Source organism: Saccoglossus kowalevskii, chromosome 3 (genome assembly GCF_978046115.1).
Source record: "Saccoglossus kowalevskii chromosome 3, keSacKowa6.1, whole genome shotgun sequence".
In the NCBI taxonomy this organism is placed as follows: domain Eukaryota; kingdom Metazoa; phylum Hemichordata; class Enteropneusta; family Harrimaniidae; genus Saccoglossus; species Saccoglossus kowalevskii.
This window is the reverse complement of record NC_140643.1, coordinates 24859475-24878752: the sequence shown is the minus strand read 5'-3', so window position 1 is coordinate 24878752 and position 19278 is coordinate 24859475. Positions and strand designations below refer to the sequence as shown.

The 19278-nt window shown below is 34.4% G+C and overlaps 1 protein-coding gene across 1 annotated transcript; it reads right to left on the bottom strand.

The window, feature by feature from the left end:
• Positions 1–217: 217 nt before the first annotated feature.
• Positions 218–3817, bottom strand: LOC102801402 (deoxyhypusine hydroxylase-like). Its single transcript, XM_085497392.1, has 4 exons — positions 3544–3817; positions 3190–3266; positions 792–1032; positions 218–525 (listed from the first exon to the last, which is right to left on the bottom strand). The coding sequence occupies exons 1-4, from the start codon at positions 3815–3817 to the stop codon at positions 218–220; spliced, it is 900 nt and encodes a 299-aa protein (XP_085353518.1).
• Between the last annotated feature and the right edge of the window lie 15461 nt (positions 3818–19278).

Genomic DNA, 19278 nt, shown 5'->3' with positions numbered 1-19278 from the left:
ACACTGTTATACTATTATACCCATATTTATTTACCTTATCAAGTGTATCGTATGTAATTATTAAATGAACCTCAATACACCGCGAATATTAGATCACTGATTTAAAACCATGTTATTCATTATAGGGTCTGAAACAAAAATTATCCAGTTGATTATCTATCTTATCTATTAGAGTGAGTGGGTTTAGTTTTCAGCAATATCTGTTGCATATTTTCAGTTACTTGCTAAGTAATGAGTACGCATACATTTCCAATGAAAGCTGACAGCTTTCACTGACAACAGCTTCTTCGTCATGCAAATATTCTTTCAAGACCTGCATGCAATCATTTTCATCCATTGCTCCCAGAGCAGTCGCACATTCGTGACGAACGATTAGACTCTCGTTAGAATTCTTCAACGCTTCAGTCAACACTGTAACTATAATGTTATCAGCATTTCTCCCAAGTGCGTCGCCAGCCTTGTTTCTCATTTGCCCAAGTGTAAACGCCAATTCGTGTCGTAGAAGTTTGCTGCTGGCTTTCATACCTAGTAGATAGATATGATAAACGGGTTATCAATATTGTTTGTGTTTTCGTACAGAATATAATATATAATATAATAGTAGATCATTTTTATTTGCACGAGATATGTGTGTCCGAGTACGTCATCAGCCTCGTTGTCAGCATTGCCATAGTAACTAGTCTCTCAAATATATACTGACATGTAAATGTTTTTTAACACTACAAAATCCAGAAAAGTTCGTTGCGTTACAAATAAAACGTACAAATATAAATCTATTAAACAATGCGTACCCTCAGCAAGTGCAAAGACTGATTTTTGGCCTGCCTTATTCCTTAATGCAAACATTGCTCTATATCGATCAAACAATGGTAAAGACTCATTCAGCAATGTGGCTTTCAATGACTCAACATTGTCGTCAACTGATGCTGGAGCAGGATCAACACTTTTGTATGAATTCTCGACTTGAATATGTTTTTCTTCGCTATTTAACCAGTTGATTCTTGCCAGTGCCAATTTACAGGTCTCAGCAATCTAAGTTTCAATAAAATAAAATGTATAAAAAATGAGTGAATATTTTTAGTGGTGTGTGACAGTTTTAACAAAGTAGAACGTGGATGGTCGACCTAACATGTTCTCCTGCAATAGAATATTCGTAGCTGTTATTTCTTCGTTTTGTCCATCTGTGTCTGTATGTTCAATCAGTTGATTCGTTCAAATTATTTATTCTGGTCACTAATTTAGTAAGCATTTTGATATTTGTTGACCGTGAAACAAAATGCGGCTGAATATCACGCATTTAAAGATGAAATGTTTGTTATTTCCTTGTCTAAAGCCAATTATAATTGGAGAATGTTATTGTGGTTTATGTGTTTCATGACAAAATTAATTATTTTATGAAAAATGGCTATACACTCAGTCTACGCCAATGTCATTTTATCTCAAAACTAGGCTCGTCGATATAGTCTTCATTAGCTTGTAATTTACATAAAAAATACTCAGTGACGTCACCAGGGGAAGCAGCCAAAACGTTCAAAGCTGTTCAAAATGGTGGTTTCTAACGTTTTGTGGTTGTTTGGCTACATTGGCCTACATGTGCTTATATAACAAAGAAGATTGTACTATAATGAACACAGACTATCAAGATTGTTGGTATAGGGCTGATTCAGATGCTACATCTGTCAAGTCTAGCATAGATGGTCACTAAGATACGAGAAAGTTACGCACACGAAGCAAGTTTAAACGAAGGTTTTATGATTGCACAGGTTTAAAATCACCATTTAACACCTATTATCGGTAATAATAATAAACAGTTCACCAATTTGTAGACAACTAAATTAAAATCAGTTACTGGCACGGGTGTACTACCGATTTTTTTTCTACGGGATCTGAATCACACAAGAAGTCAAACAATCATCAAAAAAATTCCGGATCTTAAAATTGTTACACAATCAGCACCAATCACCACAGTAGACATACTTGTAATAACTTATTTATTTGCTAACAGAAAGCCCGCTCTGACATTCCGAAGACGTACAAGGAGATATTACAGGATATAACACATACAACTTGTAAGAATGACACAGAGCTTGCAGTACTAGCCATGTAAGAAATTAACGGAAAGCTTCTAATTGGCTGAATATAAAAATTGAAACAAAAGAACACACTGCTGTGGTTTCTACCACATTCGCACTCATGTCATCGTCGCACTTCTGTATCCGTATTTTGAAATATATAAATCAGAATATTATTGAACTTGTATAAAATGAATAAAGCGATCAACAAAAATTTCATGTTTCAATTACAATCATTCTTTACAAATAAATGCTTCAGAAATTACTCTGGCACAAGCCAAGTGGTTTTTACGACTTATCGCTCTTTTCTGAAACCCACCGCGACACTGTACTGGTCTTGAGTCTGTTTCTTTAAAACATGTATGTACTGAGCACATACTATAATACCATACTGCAATACTGCAAAAGTATGGCGTATGAGAATAGCTTTCTCTCATAGTTGGTGTTTCGTGGCGGGAGAAGTCGGAAAACCGGAAACAGTCAACTGCACCAGGGAGTGTGGCTATAACACAAGAAGTATCTCAAGTAAAGTTAATAAATGTGCATTTCGGAGGGACAGAGATCGAAAATGAGAAATGTATTTCATCTGCACTTTAAGCTTTTGAGTAGGCATCCCTCAGTTTCTGCTCTGTCTTTCAGAATTATTATCTTTATTATTAATCAAACACTCGAAACTTCAATAGTCGGGTAATCTATAGCTCCCAGCTTTTGTGACAGATGATTAAACTGCCTTTTATGTACAGGGGATGTAAACAAATCTCATTCTTATAAACCACAATATACTCACCATATTGTCAGGGGTAGCAATTCAAGTTTGTTCAAGTGGAATTTCCGTAACTACTAGTATATCGAAAGTTCTAATCATTATGAAACTCCTTTATGTTGTTAACTCCAAACGTATCTCACTAATTTATGCGACGTGTATTCTCGAGAGGGCGGTTCCAACATTTCATTGCATCTCTTCACAAATATGTAGATTATACATTCAAATATTGTACATAAACTGGTACTACTACAGAAATGTCATTCTAAGCCGACTTATTGTAATATTATGGCGGCCATTTTGTTTTCAAACATGCAGAAAAACATACGTATTATAGAAACTTCTACTTATCACCACGATCACTGGATCGAATCTATAATTTTCAAGTATATTAAGCACTTCTTTGGAACCAATAGCACCAAGTGCTTCAGCTGTAGTAAAAAAACAGCAACATATTTTATTTGTAACTTGATATAACATTGATTTACGTTTTACTTTGAATCAAACAGTGTTATTGAAAAAAAAAATAGTTATTATATCCTGAAAAAAATAATTTATCATATTTTACTTTGAAGTCATGTGAGGCGGTCGGAGAAGGGGTTGAGTGATATCACAAGGTGGTTCAGTAGACGTTGTGAAACTAATTGCATTTTAAACATAGACAGATAGTGCAACAGTAAAACACGAGCGATTAGTGAAAATACTTACCTGCTTCATGTCGAACTATTTGTTCTTGACTTGTGTCTTCCAGTACATTAATCAGATATGGTATGGCGTTTGGGTCTTGTATCTGTCCAATACAAAATACTGCCTCGTGTTTTAGCAGTGCTGATGGGTCGTCTAGACACGTTAGCAAACTATCTATAGCTTCCTTGCCACCTAAATTATGCAGGGCGAATATTCCCCGAAAACGCTCTGCCATAGAAAGCTTCTTGTTGCAAAGCATATGTTGCATATTTTCGACAGTAATATTATCAGCCATGTTGGAGTCAGTATTGTGAATAACATATTGCAGGGGGTAGTTTGTATTGAGACGATTGTGTATCATTGATGTATAAATATAAAGTACGGTTTGGTCAGAAGCAACCATCGAGCTCGAGCGATTTTACATAATTTCATTGACATTATTAGATGCTGTAATTGTTCCTATCGAATTTGAAAGTCATTAACGAAAATGGAGGCACCCCAAAGGTTGTGCCATTTTCTTACTCACTTGAGAAACGGTCCGCCAACTCTGGAATTACAAATCCACCCTTCCATTTAATTTTCAGTTCCCATTTTCCCACTGAATGTAGTACGTGCATGCCTCCCACACTGGAAAACGTGTTTAGTCAAACAGCTTCTGCACCAGGCGACGGAAAGATGTTCCACTTGCTGATGGATCTCCTGATATGCGGTGTACCGAATGTAAACATTGACAACAAAAGAATAAGCCAAAGTAAACTCAGTGAATTGTTTAGTGGTTCATTGTAAACTTCCCACTATAGGAATAACAATATGCACCCATACAAAAATCCCTTGTCCCTCTCACCAAAATATGTTTTGCTCGCTCAACTCTGTGCAGAGAAACAGCCCACGCACACAAATCTATTGAATGTTTCCCGATAATAATCGATATAAAACGATAACAATCGACATAACATGACATAATAATCGACATAACATATGACAAAATACACAACATAATATTATCAACATAACCCGAAATAATAATTGACATAGCACAACATATACTTGAAGAGTTTATAATCTACATAATCTGTTTTATTTTTCACAAAACGCATCATGTAAAGTGTTTCCAATAGAAACACGTATTGAAAAGTGTTTCGATCAGGAACATATTTTGAAAGTGTTTATTATCACAACACTTTTAAAAGTGATACATACATTTTGTAAAGTGTTTATCGTAACGACTCTTAGAAAAAGTGTACCCACAGAGGTTCACTATCACAACTCTTTAAAAAGTGGTTTCACTACATACACATTTTGAAAACTGTTTCCGACAGAAGTGTTTTAAAAAAGCTATTATCATCGCAACACATTGAACAGTGCTTTCAGGCCAAACACACACTAAATATTAACAAGTGATTATAACAGAGACACATTTTTAAATGTATTTCCACTTGAAACATGGTAGAAAATAATTATCATTTCAGAAAATTGTAATGGGCGATATATATCAAATGATGCATTTCATGATCAAGCAATTTGTACTATTGTACAGTAGTGATATCATATGACAAATTACGTAATGAAGCAAGTATTTATTCCTAACTATTAAGATTAATAAGGTAAGTAAAACATTTAAAAAAACAGATATATATAGTTAAATAATATATGAAAAAAATAATACCAATCGCATGAAGAAGCGTCCTCGACTTATTTGCAACTGAATAAGTGCGTTTACTGAAATCCAAACCTTGAAACTATGGATGCAATACCCGAGAATTGTAAACATTGACACTTCAAAACAGATGAGTAATGAACTGAAATGAACAATAACATCATAAAACCCTTCTATCATTAACGTATATCAAATCTCTTCCGTTGTGATAGTCTTGTTTCGAGCAGTTTCCCAAGGCACATCAAATTCCCGGGAAAAAAATATAATTATGCTCTTTAAAAATAAATGTAATCTATTGTTATCCCGTTTACACTAAATTCTCGAATCTGTATATGAGCATATCTTCCATATACCGATGTCAAATGGTTTGACTGCTTATTTTCAATATGCTTATTTATAATCGACCCTTGAAATGGGAAGTGTGGTATTTTAAAACTATATGTATAGAACCAGAGTTCTTCTGGCATAGATTCTGCCCACTGAACGAATATTACCTCATATCAACAGGACAAAATTTTAACAATATTCATCTCGTTCGCTCTGATTTTTTCTCTCAAAATCTGAAAAATTGTGTAATGTTTAATTAATTATCATTATTGTTTCAAACAATGCGATATTCAAATCCGAAATATGTAAAATATTATTGTAGATATATATAATAAGGATAAAAATGTTGCCTGAATCGAACGAATGGCTTGCTTCAGTGAAATTTTAAAAATGTAATCTTGTGTGAATTATAGTCTTTTTTATTTAAATATATGCAATTACATGGTTTAAAACGTCTACTGTCATGATTAGAGGCAGAATAGATTAATGAACAATGTTAGGACTATTCCTTTGGACAATGATTAAGACTGATCTCGAATATCATTTTGGCTGGATAATACGAGCACTTTCTGCCCAAATTCTATAATTATTGAAATGATACTTCTAATGATTTTAATGTTGAATCCATTTGCAATCTCTCCACTCTCTGTCACTACAGCCTGGTCCGCTATAATCTTTTCTTTGACTTTTCTCCTTCTTGCTTCACGATACATTTCTGCGGGAAGCGAACAAGCAAGGAGAGTCGGTCGTGGCGACGTCTAGATCTCTAATAATGAATTTACCCCATTTATACATTGTGTTCTTGACACAGGTGAAAAAGTCGACACGAAACAGACTGGGGGACAAACAACGGTGAAAATAACCTGATCGTCATCGATACCCCGCCTTTACTTCTACGCGATGGCAGCACTAATAGGGAACAGAGTGGTCCAACTCCGAAGTCTGTGGCTCTGGAAATCAGCAAGTGTACCGAGATCGCAAACAAGGAAGGTGGTGAACTAGATGCCATCATTCTGACTTTCAACATCAATGACAGGTTAACATCAGAAATGCCTGAGGGATCTTGAACAAATTGTCAGCCGAATTTCCATCGATATTTGATCGTTTTATTTACAACAAAAGATCAGTAATTGGACGACGATGTTTCTCTGACAGAAGTCCTGCAAGACACTCCAGAATATTTAAGAAATTTGCTTTATTTTATAAGTTCGGTAACATAGTATTGGAGTTTAACAAGACAAAAGATAAGAACACTCGACAGGCTGAGATTAGTTCCTTGTTGAGTATGATTCACGCGATAAAAAAAATAACAATAAACCATACGACACTGATATAAGGGAGAACGTTGTTGCGATGTACAGTAGCCGGAATGAGTTCAGCCATGGCTGCTTTGCGTGTTGCCAACAGCTGCAGTATGTTATTATATGATTTCAGAACACTTCGAGATTGCTTGGAATACTCATACATCATTTTAGTTCGAAATAATACGTTTACCTAAATACCAAACCAGTGACACTGCTTTGACATTGTCCTGTCTAATTATTAATTATTCAATATTTATTTAAATTTCCAAGTCGTAAAATATTGTTTTTAAATATTTAGTGCTAATTATCTTTTCTAAGTTCAAATAATTTTTACTAGAAGTTTGTGTATTTAATTTTGTAATCGATATAATAATAATGATCTAGTTATTTTTTCAGGACGGGTTAAATTGTGTTCCTTTGGGTGTGTTCTGCAAAGTCAAAAACAACTTCCACAAATTATTGAATACCATGCTTTCTTCATTTTATAGGAGTACAAAGAAAGGCGTGTTCAAACAGAGATACGCTATTATATATTGTATTGTTGGTGTGAAAATATTGTGTAAGAATTGTGGCACCACTGTATGTAGCGCCCTCTGTCAGCGATTGTAAAGATGTGTGCACAATGTACATGTGAGGGTTGTATTACAATTTCGTTCCAAGTCAATATATTTTAAACCCAGTACGAATAACAATACTACATAGCTCATAATCATTGAACACATATTTGGTAAAGCATTGATAAGTTATAATAAACCGGTACATTGCTGAATTATATATTAGTGTGCACGAACAAGCTGAACCAATCAGCATTTTCGCATTGCCATGTACTTCAGCGTTTAACTATTGGTAGCAGCAACTCTGTCATGTCCGACATTATCCACGGTGTTCACGTCTCTTTGCCTGGCTTTGAAGTAAAATGAGTCAAAATTTGAGGACTCCAATTGTTTTATTCTTTCTGGAAATTAACCGGCCAAGATCGCATCAGTTGAAGTGCAACACGGCTAGGAATACACAGTTGTAAAATACGTGATTTCATTATTTCACCAATAATTATCTATTCGTGAAGTTTATATGAATAGCGCTCAACAGGAGCCGAATGTTGTCCTGTTTTAATACTGAAAGCTAAACTTTCAGGCTCCCTTCAAACCCAAAACCACAATACTTCTAACGCAAACTAGGATTGTCATAAAACGTATTATACATGCCAATGTTCATAGCTATATTTTCGACATTAGTGTCTTCGACAATTGCTGCAAAATGTGGGACTTTTAAATCGTAAAAAAAAAGTTACCTAGGAATTTAATTTGCGTCAAGCCAATTGCACTCCCGACAACCGATGCCAAATTTTTGTTCCCGAAGTAGAAATAGTAACATATAATAATAATAATAATAATAATAATAATAATAATAATAATAATAATATAAATTCGAAACGCGAAGACTTAATATCTATACAGGAAACAAGTTACTTCCTGGCGATGTTCGGCTATTGACAAGAAGGTACTGACACATATATCTTGTGAATACCGTAACTGTTGTATTTTAAATTATTACACTAAACATATTACTTGAAATGTCGAAGGCTTCAATCCCAATTTTAATGAACACTGATTCCCACCATAAACTAATCCCGTATGTGAAGTATTCCACATATGTTTTATTAATATCTAATTGTTGCGATAATGCAAATTAAGTATATAACATGCATTGTTAAAACCCTGAAAAATTACGTCTCTGGATTACCTTAGATCACCTATAATATCAAGCGTCAACCAATGAAATCTCATGAGTGATATCGATATAACGTAAATAAAAATAGTTAATTTCTGCATATTTCATAATTATTATGCAAGAATTTCAACCTTGAACACATCCGGTATGTAGAGTATCTCAGAGCACCAATGCATAAGTAGTCTTCATTTTTACTGCACCTACAATACAATAAATTTATTGAAGGAAACGTATTTGCTACTAGATTTCGGTTTTATCATTATATTTACCGCACGAAAGTAAGTAAATATGTGAAAAACAACATATTTATATTTAATCTTTAAAATCAGTGTATCTGAAATTAAATATTTAATCGTGTGACTGGTTCTTTGAAAGCCCCAAGATTATGAACCTCAGTTGTAAGAATGTTGACCTATTTTCAAACCGGCTATCAAAGAATGGGTTTAAAAGATATGAGAAATCACAAATCATGGTTTGCATATGAAAACAAGTTATGGTGTTCCTTCTTTTTATTTACATGATGGATTAACTTTCGTATGGTAGGTATTCGTGATACTTTAAACATTTCCGGCTTTTTAGTTTATTAGAAATTACAATATCAGTTGAATAGCCACAGCTACAAGATAGGGGGACAGAAGGGGAAAGAGTGCAGATGGAAAGCAATGAGAGTTTAAAAAAAAAGTCAAAGGTTGTGTTTGAAACAAAATACGATGTCCCAAACACGTGCAATTAATTATTTTACATTGAATTAATTTTACATTGAATTTCTGAATTAATTATTTGATTCAATGGTTGTATGTAACTTCATTCACAGTTCACATTTAAAGGTCCAATGCTTATCGTTTTTCAATTTTATAAATGTCTGGCCAACTAACAGGAAATCAACAGACTTGAATGGTTTAGCGCAATCATTGCCTCGCCAAATAACAATAATCCTCCTATACACATCATGGATGACACGCATATGACACATCACTGGGAAAAAAAGGGAATAAATTAAACTGTGAGGACGCTCAATATTATCTCATAAATTGTTTCCGCACAGAATTCTGACAGGTGCGAGTAGTGATAGAACCTCGATCATAGAACTACCTGTTTAATTATATCAAAAATTGTTTTATAGAATACGTCAACAATATTTACAAATTATAATCATTCTAGCTCCTCAGCAGCTACTTTACGCTATTGCATTTCCATCACGTTGACACTGGTGTTTCCGGTACAATGAGTTATTAAAATAAAATGTATACAACTAATTAACTCAATTATAGAAATGCTGGTAGATGTCTTAAAGTCAAACAATAGCTAAATGTGGTGATCAGTCACACAACTTTCGTAAACACGCTGTGATAATTTATAATGTGACGTTACAAGTAAATATGTTGATGAAAAAAAGTTACAATACAAACATTCAGTCAAATTTGAATTATGTTTGAAATTTGTTGTTCCTACATTAAACGTCTTGTTTTGAAAACTTGTTCCCTTAATTGTGTTTGTTGGCATTAATGGTTATCACAGCTATACCGTGTCGGTGCACCTTTATGCGTAATAGTATGTAACGTACATGCAGTTGTTTTACCTTGAATGAGGATTAATATGTAACTGGTGTTTAAACAAAATATGCACGGAATTATTTATTCACAAAAGAAAATAGTTATCTGTGATTCAGACATTCTATAAAAGTTACTAATTTTTTTCAGAGGTTTATCATGAAACATTAATAACGTCTTTCTAGACAACAGGCCAATGTGACTTATTTATTAATCTCTATATCATCTTAATACTTAAATATATGCAAATATGGTTGTGCATTTGACGTAATAATGTTTGTCTAAGGAGGCTTTTGACGGCCAATTTCGTAAGTGAAAGAAATCTGAAGGTCGTTTTACGTTTAGTGACTCCATGTTTTCGACTCCACGTTCATTCAAGAGTGGTGTTTTTGTGGACATTTTGTTCGTAAAAATGTACAAGAAATCTGCATCTCAATATTTTATACATACGGAATATTCAACAGATTGCCAATAGCTTTTCTGTAGTATTTTTGGTCGTAGCGTAGTAACAACAACAGCTGAAGAAAAGAAGACACAAACTTGCATCCTAAAACATTGCAAATTTCCTTGTCATTCCTAATTGACTAATTGTGTTAACACTGTGTTTTCTGTAGTCGGAATAGTCACAAACGACACTGGTAAAATTGGCCGCCAGGTAACCTTTTATATAGCCGTTGGCGCTGAATATGCACTACCATGTTCGCATATTAAAGGAGAAGGCTCACTAACTTTCGAAGAATGTCTGAATCCCAGAACATTTTTCCCTGTTGTCACCTTGAAGGGCCCTGTTTGTCGATTAATCCGTCAACAATCGCATTTCGGCGGAAGAACCCAGTAATATGCGAGGAACGACACCAGTAGCAACGTTAATACTCTGATTACAATTTGTTTTATGACGTCTCTATCACCTATTGTTATGATTCAGATAATTCGCCGCATACGGCACCCATCTTCCTTCGTTACTCGGTTTGTACAGATTTGACTTGTATACACCTAAAACACGTTGCATTTTGTGACCTGCATAATATACGTGCCACTTATCTTAAAATAAATTAAATTATCTGTAAGAGATTTTGTTTTGATCGATATCATAAATTTTATCAATGCTGGTCGCAGATCACATGTTATTTCATGTCATTGGTTATTTTAAAGCCCCAAGATTTTGACCTATTTTCAAATTAAATTGGGTCAAACGATATGGGAAATTACAAATCATGGTTTGCATATGAAAACAACTTATGGTTATTTTACATGATGGACTAACTTTCGTATGTCAAGTATTCACAGTACTTTAAACATTTCCACCTTTTTATTTTATTAGAAATCACAATATTAGTGGAATAGCTACAGATACACGATAGAGGAACAGAAAGGGAAAGAGTAAAGATAGAAAGCAAAAAGAGGAAACAAAATTCAAAGATTTTGTTTGAAACAAAAATACGATGTTCTAAACACGTGCAATAAATTATTTTTCATTGATTTCTGATTTAATTATTTGATTCAATGATTGTATGTGACTGTACGTAATGTACATTCTGTATTCACGTGTATGCTCGTGAATTCAACTCAACTAAATTTTTACATTACATTCTGCATTCTTCTTGTTTATGGGAATAGCTAGTGAACGCGGTCAAAATTATTGTCTGTTTATGCAAGTATTGGCCTACATACAACGACTGAGATGAGATGGTCCGGGACAGTGAAGCTATTATAATACGATGGTCTGGGACAACCAAGCTATTATAATACGTTGGTCTGGGACAACCAAGCTATTATAATACGATGGTCTGGGGCAGTCTGACTATTATAATACGTTGGTCTGGGGCAGTCTGACTATTATAATACGATGGTCTGGGACAGTCCGACTATCATAATACGTTGGTCTGGGACAGTCCGACTATTATAATACGTTGGTCTGGGACAACCAAGCTATTATAATACGATGGTCTGGGGCAGTCTGACTATTATAATACGTTGGTCTGGGGCAGTCTGACTATTATAATACGATGGTCTGGGACAGTCCGACTATTATAATACGTTGGTCTGGGACAACCAAGCTATTATAATACGATGGTCTGGGGCAGTCTGACTATTATAATACGATGGTCTGGGACAGTCCGACTATCATAATACGTTGGTCTGGGACAGTCCGACTATTATAATACGTTGGTCTGGGACAGTCCGACTATTATAATACGATGGTCTGGGACAGTCCGACTATTATAATACGTTGGTCTGGGACAACCAAGCTATTATAATACGATGGTCTGGGGCAGTCTGACTATTATAATACGATGGTCTGGGACAGTCCGACTATCATAATACGTTGGTCTGGGACAGTATAACTATCATATAATGATGGTCGTGGAGCAGTCTAGCTTTTATAATACGATCATGGTAGCCTAGCAACAATATAGTCGCCAGACAATATTATAACTAAACTGGCAGGGCAGGTCGTCGTATTATTACACTCGATATAATTATAGATAATGTAGGTATGTCATACATGTATATATATATTCAAACGTCACTGTATTTCATTGTATGTTTGCCTACTTGTACGCCTCCAATGTGCATTATTACTTGCATACGTGCATAACAAGCATACGTTAATGTTGGTCGCGGTTAGACTTGCATACATTCTCTGGACTCTTGTCTCTTATTTATTGTTTCTTTTTGTTCAATGAAATAAAATATCATGGGAGTGTTAACGCGATATAAACACACGTTGTTCATTTTATGTATGTTTATACACAGATGATTTTTTTTTTGTAATTGCTGTGATACTTTTTAGCACTGTAACTGTTAAGTACAAAATGTGCGGTATACTAGAAACAATATAACTTTAATAACAAGTAACCAGATTGTATATTTTTTTTTCTTTCTTTTATAATATCGTTATTCAAGACATGTGCCCTAATTCGTATCGCATTACTAGCATGTATATCATGCATGTTCATGTATGTTTTGTCAATTTTCTCGATATCAATGAAATGAAAACAGATGTGATATGTTTTAAAATAAAATGCAATTAAAATTATTCCATGCCTTGGTCCACTTGTATCGACCATTCAGCTTAAAGTGAAGTAACACTCTTAATTATGCCGGAACAACACGACGCTAATAGAACTTGGGGAATCATATAATGTAATGTTCAAATCATCAATGAAGACCTTGTATTTTTGGTAATCAGGAATTTTGATAAAAAAGAGCTAATACCTGAAATAATAAAAGGTTAATTAGACTATTGTATGACCGGTGACTGATTACAAAATGCAAATATAGCATCATGCTGTCTAAAATACCAATTAGTTTTCAAAATACAAGTTGAGTGATTGGAGAGACATTATACTGTTCATTTAATGTTTGTTGTTTAATGATGAAGCTTATATAATCAAAGTTAATTTTAACGTTTTTTTACCGAATAAAAATGATGATTACATGAACTATAAAATAAAATAAAATAAATAGTGAGCTTAAAATTACAAGAGAACTATGAAAAACACTACTACTCGTATTCTACAATTAGAAAAATGTACATTGTAATGGAAACCTGGGATTTGTTATTCTACAAACTAAAGTTAGATTCAAACTGTGTGCAAACTATTATTGAAGATAAGAACTATTCAATGTTACATGCAAGTATATGCCAAACTCGATGAACAACAATTAGATATTATGATCTACACAAATATGTAAGAAAAATAACAATCAACCTTAAACACCATTGCTCTTAAGATTGACAAAAAAACTATACCTTGCAATACTGCATAGATACTAATTTTCGGTTAATTCAATGCCACAGAGACATGTTCGATACTTTGTTCACTTCTTCACATACGCAATTTCATTTACCTTATCAACTATACTATGTGTGTTAATTATTAGGTAAGCGTTGATAACTAACCATTCATAAACCATGTAATCCATTACATGGACTGGAACAACAAATAATCCAGTATCCAATATCTTATTGTATTTGGGCGAGTGTGTTTAATTTGTCTATGCATGGGAATGTTTAGTGGTTCTTAATGCATTGGATTCATTCCTTTTACTTGCTAAGTAATGAGTGAGCATACATATCCAATGAAAGCTGACAACTTCCAATGACACCAGCCTCGTCGTCATGCAAATATTCTTCCAAGACCTGCATACAATCCTTTTTATCAATTTCTCCCAGAGCAGTCGCACATTCGTGGCGATCGATTGGACTCTCGTTAGAATTTTTCAACGCGTCAGTCAACACTATAAATATCATGTTATGAGCATTCCTTCCAAGTGCGTCACCAGCCTCGTTTCTCATTTGCCCAAGTGTAAACGCCAATTCATGTCGTGGCAGTTTGCTACTGGCTTTCAAACCTAGCGGATAGATATGATAAACGGGTTATCAATATTGTTTGTGTTTTCGTACAGAATATAATATATAATATAAAAGTAGATCATTTTTATTTTCACGAGATATGTGTGGCCGAGTACGTCATCAGTCTCGTTGTCAGCATTGCCATAGTAACAAGTCTCTCAAACATATACTGACACTATTTTTTTTGTGTAACACTACAAAATACAGAAATTGTTGTGCTGTGGCGCAGGACTGATTCTTCGCTTGTCTTGTTCCTTAATGCAAACATTGTTCTATATTGATCAAACAATGGTAAAGACTCATTCAGCAATGTGCCTTTCAATGACTCAATATTGTCATCATCTGATGCTGGGGCTGGATCAACACTTTTGTATGGAATCTCGACTTAAATATGTTTATTACTATTCAACCAGTTGATTCTTGCCAGTGCTAATTGACAGGTCTCAGCAATCTAAGATTCAGTAAAATGATATACTTAAACGATTTTAATGGCAAACGTGTGAGACTGAAGAAAGTAGATTGTAGACGAACTAACATGGAAAAATAAATTATTATAATTTCACTTTGAAGTCCTGTATTGTTTAAAAGCAGGTCGGAAACTTTAACAGATACTGTTGCAGTAAAGCACGAGCGATTGGTGAAAATTCTTACCTGCTTCATGTCGCACTATTGGTTCTTGACATGCGTCTTCCTGGACATTGATATAGTATGGCGTATGAGTCTTGTATCTGTCAATACAAAATATTGCCTCGTGTTTTAGATGTGCTGATGAGTCGTCTAAGCACGTGAGCAAACTATATGTGACTTTCTCGCCGCCTCGATCACGCTAGCTGAACATTCCCTGAAAACGCTCTGTCATAGACAGCTCCTTGTTGCAAAGCAATTGTTGCAACTTTTCGACAGTGATATTTTCAGCCATGTTGGAGTCAGTATTGTGAATAACACATTACAGGGGGTAGTTTGTATTGAGACGATGGTGTATCATTTGTGTAAAAATAGAAAACGTGGGATTCAATACTGGTACGGCTTTATTCGACGGTAATCCTGAGACTGTTAAATGTTGAATTTAGTGTCTCACAAAAAGAAATACTTTTTATATTGTAAAGTGACTGTTGGCAAACAAGTAACTGATAATCGACCATAATAAACGACACAACACGACAAAACAATCGACATAACAAGATTTAATTTAATAACAGTCGATATAACTCGACATAATAATCGTTATAACTAGACATAACATGACATAATTGTCGACATCCTTTACTCTATGTGTTTTATATTACCTGAAACCCTGCAAATAGAAGTGAGCATGGAATCATGAGAATAAACTGTGTGGATTGCCGCGTGATAACTGCCATTAAGGTGATTGCCAGGAAGGATAATTGTGCTTGTGCGTACGTGCTTTTGATTTACATAACTAAGGATGTTCACAATCTACCGACTTGCCTGCCTGCCTGCCTAAGAGAGTGCCTGCATGTCATTGCGCGACAGCTGCTGACAAGACTACTTTCTGATTGGCTCCTGCGGAACCCGGGTATAAATAGGCTAGACTGAGGACAGTTGGGGACCACTGTTTCAACCGAGTACTCTTTGTGTTGCTGCTGGGATATTGTGAGACAAGTGATACAGGTTTCAATCGTCATTCTGTGAGACTTGTATGAACTGCTTTGCGATCTACTGCTATCTACGGTGCCCTCTAGGATAACAGCGTTCCTCTGCAAGCAAGACTCCTGTATCTCTTCGTTGATGTGTTGCAGAATCCATTGACTGTCAACAATTTCTGCATCCTGTAACTGTGATTGAGTTATCACCAATGCACACTTCACTAGGCAATCCCCCATTTTAGTGAATTTATTCATTGTATTATTCCGTGCTTTTTCTTGTAATTATTTTGAAAAAGTATTAAAGCCAGGAGCTTTAACTTGATATTTTGGTGTGTGTGTGTATTTCATTTCCAGTACTATTGTGATGTCTACCCCATTCTAGCAGTGAAAGAAACCCCTGCCCAGTTTGAGTTCTGTGGGTGTCCCTCGCAACATCAACAAGGAGGCCTTACACAGTGACAGTAATAACCCAAACAAGAGGTTGGCGTTGCCCAATTTAACTTGCCAATGTGCGTATAGTAAAGGCTCTTACGCATGTTAGAGAAATATTGTTAATAACCTTATGACAATAACAAAACAAGCAGCCTCTCGGCTGAGATAGCTCCGCTGTTAGCAATGCACATTTCAATTAAAGAACAGAAGATATCATTAGAAAATGAACAATATGCATAGTATCAATGCAATGGAACTTGCTGTTTTCAACAAGAATTCAAAAATATCATTTTTCACCATAAATGATTGTGGTTTTTAACAAGAAGAAAATATCACTTTTTACCAAAAATGACAAAAATATTCACCAAAATTAGAGAATTAAAGATATCATTACAAAATGAATAAATCTGAGAAAGGTCCACATGTAGTACCTATATGTGTAATATCAAAGCAATTGGACTTGCGGTTTTTAACAAGAAGTCGAAAATATCACTTTTTACCAAAAATGACAAAAATATTCACCAAAATTAGAGAATTAAAGATATCATTACAAAATGAACAAATCTGAGAGCAGTCCACATGTAGTACCTATATATGTAATATCAAAGCAATTGGACTTGCGGTTTTTAACAAGAAGTTGAAAATATCACTTTTTACCAAAAATGACAAAAATATTCATTAAAATTAGAGAACTAAAGATATCATTACAAAATGAACAAATCTGAGAGAGATCCACATGTAGTACCTATATATGTAATATCAATATCACTTTTTACCAAAAATGACAAAATATTCACCAAAATTAGATAATTGAAGATATGATCATGAAATGAACAAATCTGAGAGAGGTTCAGGCTTGTAGTTTTCAAGAAGAAATCGAAAAAGTAAAACATTGACACGGACGACGACGGACAATCACTCATATGATAAGCTCCGCTCGACAAAGTCGACAGAGGAGCTAATAAAAATATAGCATCATGCTGTCTTAAATACGAATCAGTTTTTAAAATACAAGTTGAGTGATTGTAGAGCCATTATACTGTTCATTTAATGTCTGTTGTTTAATGGTGAAGCATATATAATCACGGTTAATTTTAACGGTTTTTTTCGAATGAAAGTGATGATTATAAGAAATATATAATATAATAAATAGTGAGCTTAAAATTACAAGAGAACCCCTAATATAATATAAAAATGATAATAATAATTAGACTATTGTGAAAACAAATTTACTGCAATTAGAAAAGAGTAATATAAAACATCAGCTCAATAAATTAATGGATGACACAGAGGTCATACTGAACATATCAACAAAGAAATATAAGAATCATATTCGTATTTGAACATTTAAACTTTCTAGGGATATTCAAATATTGAGGCATGCCAAGGAGTGAAAGCGAGGCTGTACTACGAAATAGAACTTTTGCTTCGTGTTGAATAATTTAATATAATCGTTGGTGAAATAATCGTGATCGGTAGCGAGAACATCACAATGTAAGAGACAGTTGTAGTCGTCAGACTGGGAGAGAAGCTGAGTGGAATAACGAAAGTGAGAAAGTTAAAAAGAAGAGTGAAAAAAGTTTCACTTTGTTGAAAGTTTGAGAGTGAAATCAGCGCTTACAGTCATTAGCATATCAATGACGTCCAGCCAGAATTACGCAAGAAAGAGGTATACAGCAGCGTTAAGTGGGAGAGAGACCAATAGCAGTGACAACAGTGATGAGGTTAAACCAGTTTTCCTAAAACATGTTGCTGTGGTTACGGAAGGAGCGTTAAATATGTCGTGTTCGGAGTTGTTTAAACCGATATAACTGGTATACAGAGAATACGTAGGCTATGGCGTTTGTACGTCAAAGACAGTTCAGATCGCTTGATTTTATCAATCGAATGCTTAAACCTTCGTGGAAAGCGGGTAGTAATTTACGATGAAAACCCGCATATATCAGCACAGAAAGAACACACCGATAAGATACCTTTTTGGGTGGGGATTATAACTGTGTGCTTGATTCCGACATTGATAAGCGATCGAATCGCCGCAATAATATAATGAAACCAAACCAAATAAATTATATGGCATGATAAAGTCGCTGAAATTACTTGATATTAGGAGGGAAATTAATACAAAAAACACTATGCTAGGTATTGCTTGCAGGCTAGATTTCTGGTTAATTTCAGCACACATGTTATCAAACGTACAGTCCACCCACCGATATCAGACCTGCCATCAAAGCAGATCATAACGCCATTTCACTAAAACTCAATTTAAATAATTGCTCGAGAGGGGCGGGATATTGGAAATTAAACACTGGTTTACTGGAAGACAATAATTACAAAGAAATAATCAAAAAATTAATAAATGTCACTATAAATGAATATAAAAATATCAATGACAACCATATCTTTTTGGATGTAGTAGTTAAGATAAAAATTAAAGAAACATCAATAAAGTATCCAAAGAGTAAAGCCATAAATATGCGGGAAAAGTATAGAATTCTGGAAGAAAAGATTAAACAATCAGAACTACAACTAGATAAGTAGAAGAATAATAAAGAATTAGAAAAAAAAACAGCACACAGTCTATAAAGCAGAATTAGACAATCTACATAACCAAAATATGTGGTACACAAGTAAGGTCAAGGGTCAAATAGTACGAGGAAGGAGAAAGACATACCAAATATTTCTTGGGATTGGAGAAGAAAGGCTTCAAGTCAAAACATCTTAATAGATTGAAATTAGGCAATAATATTATTACTGATCAAGAACAAATATTAAAAGAGGAAGTGAAGGT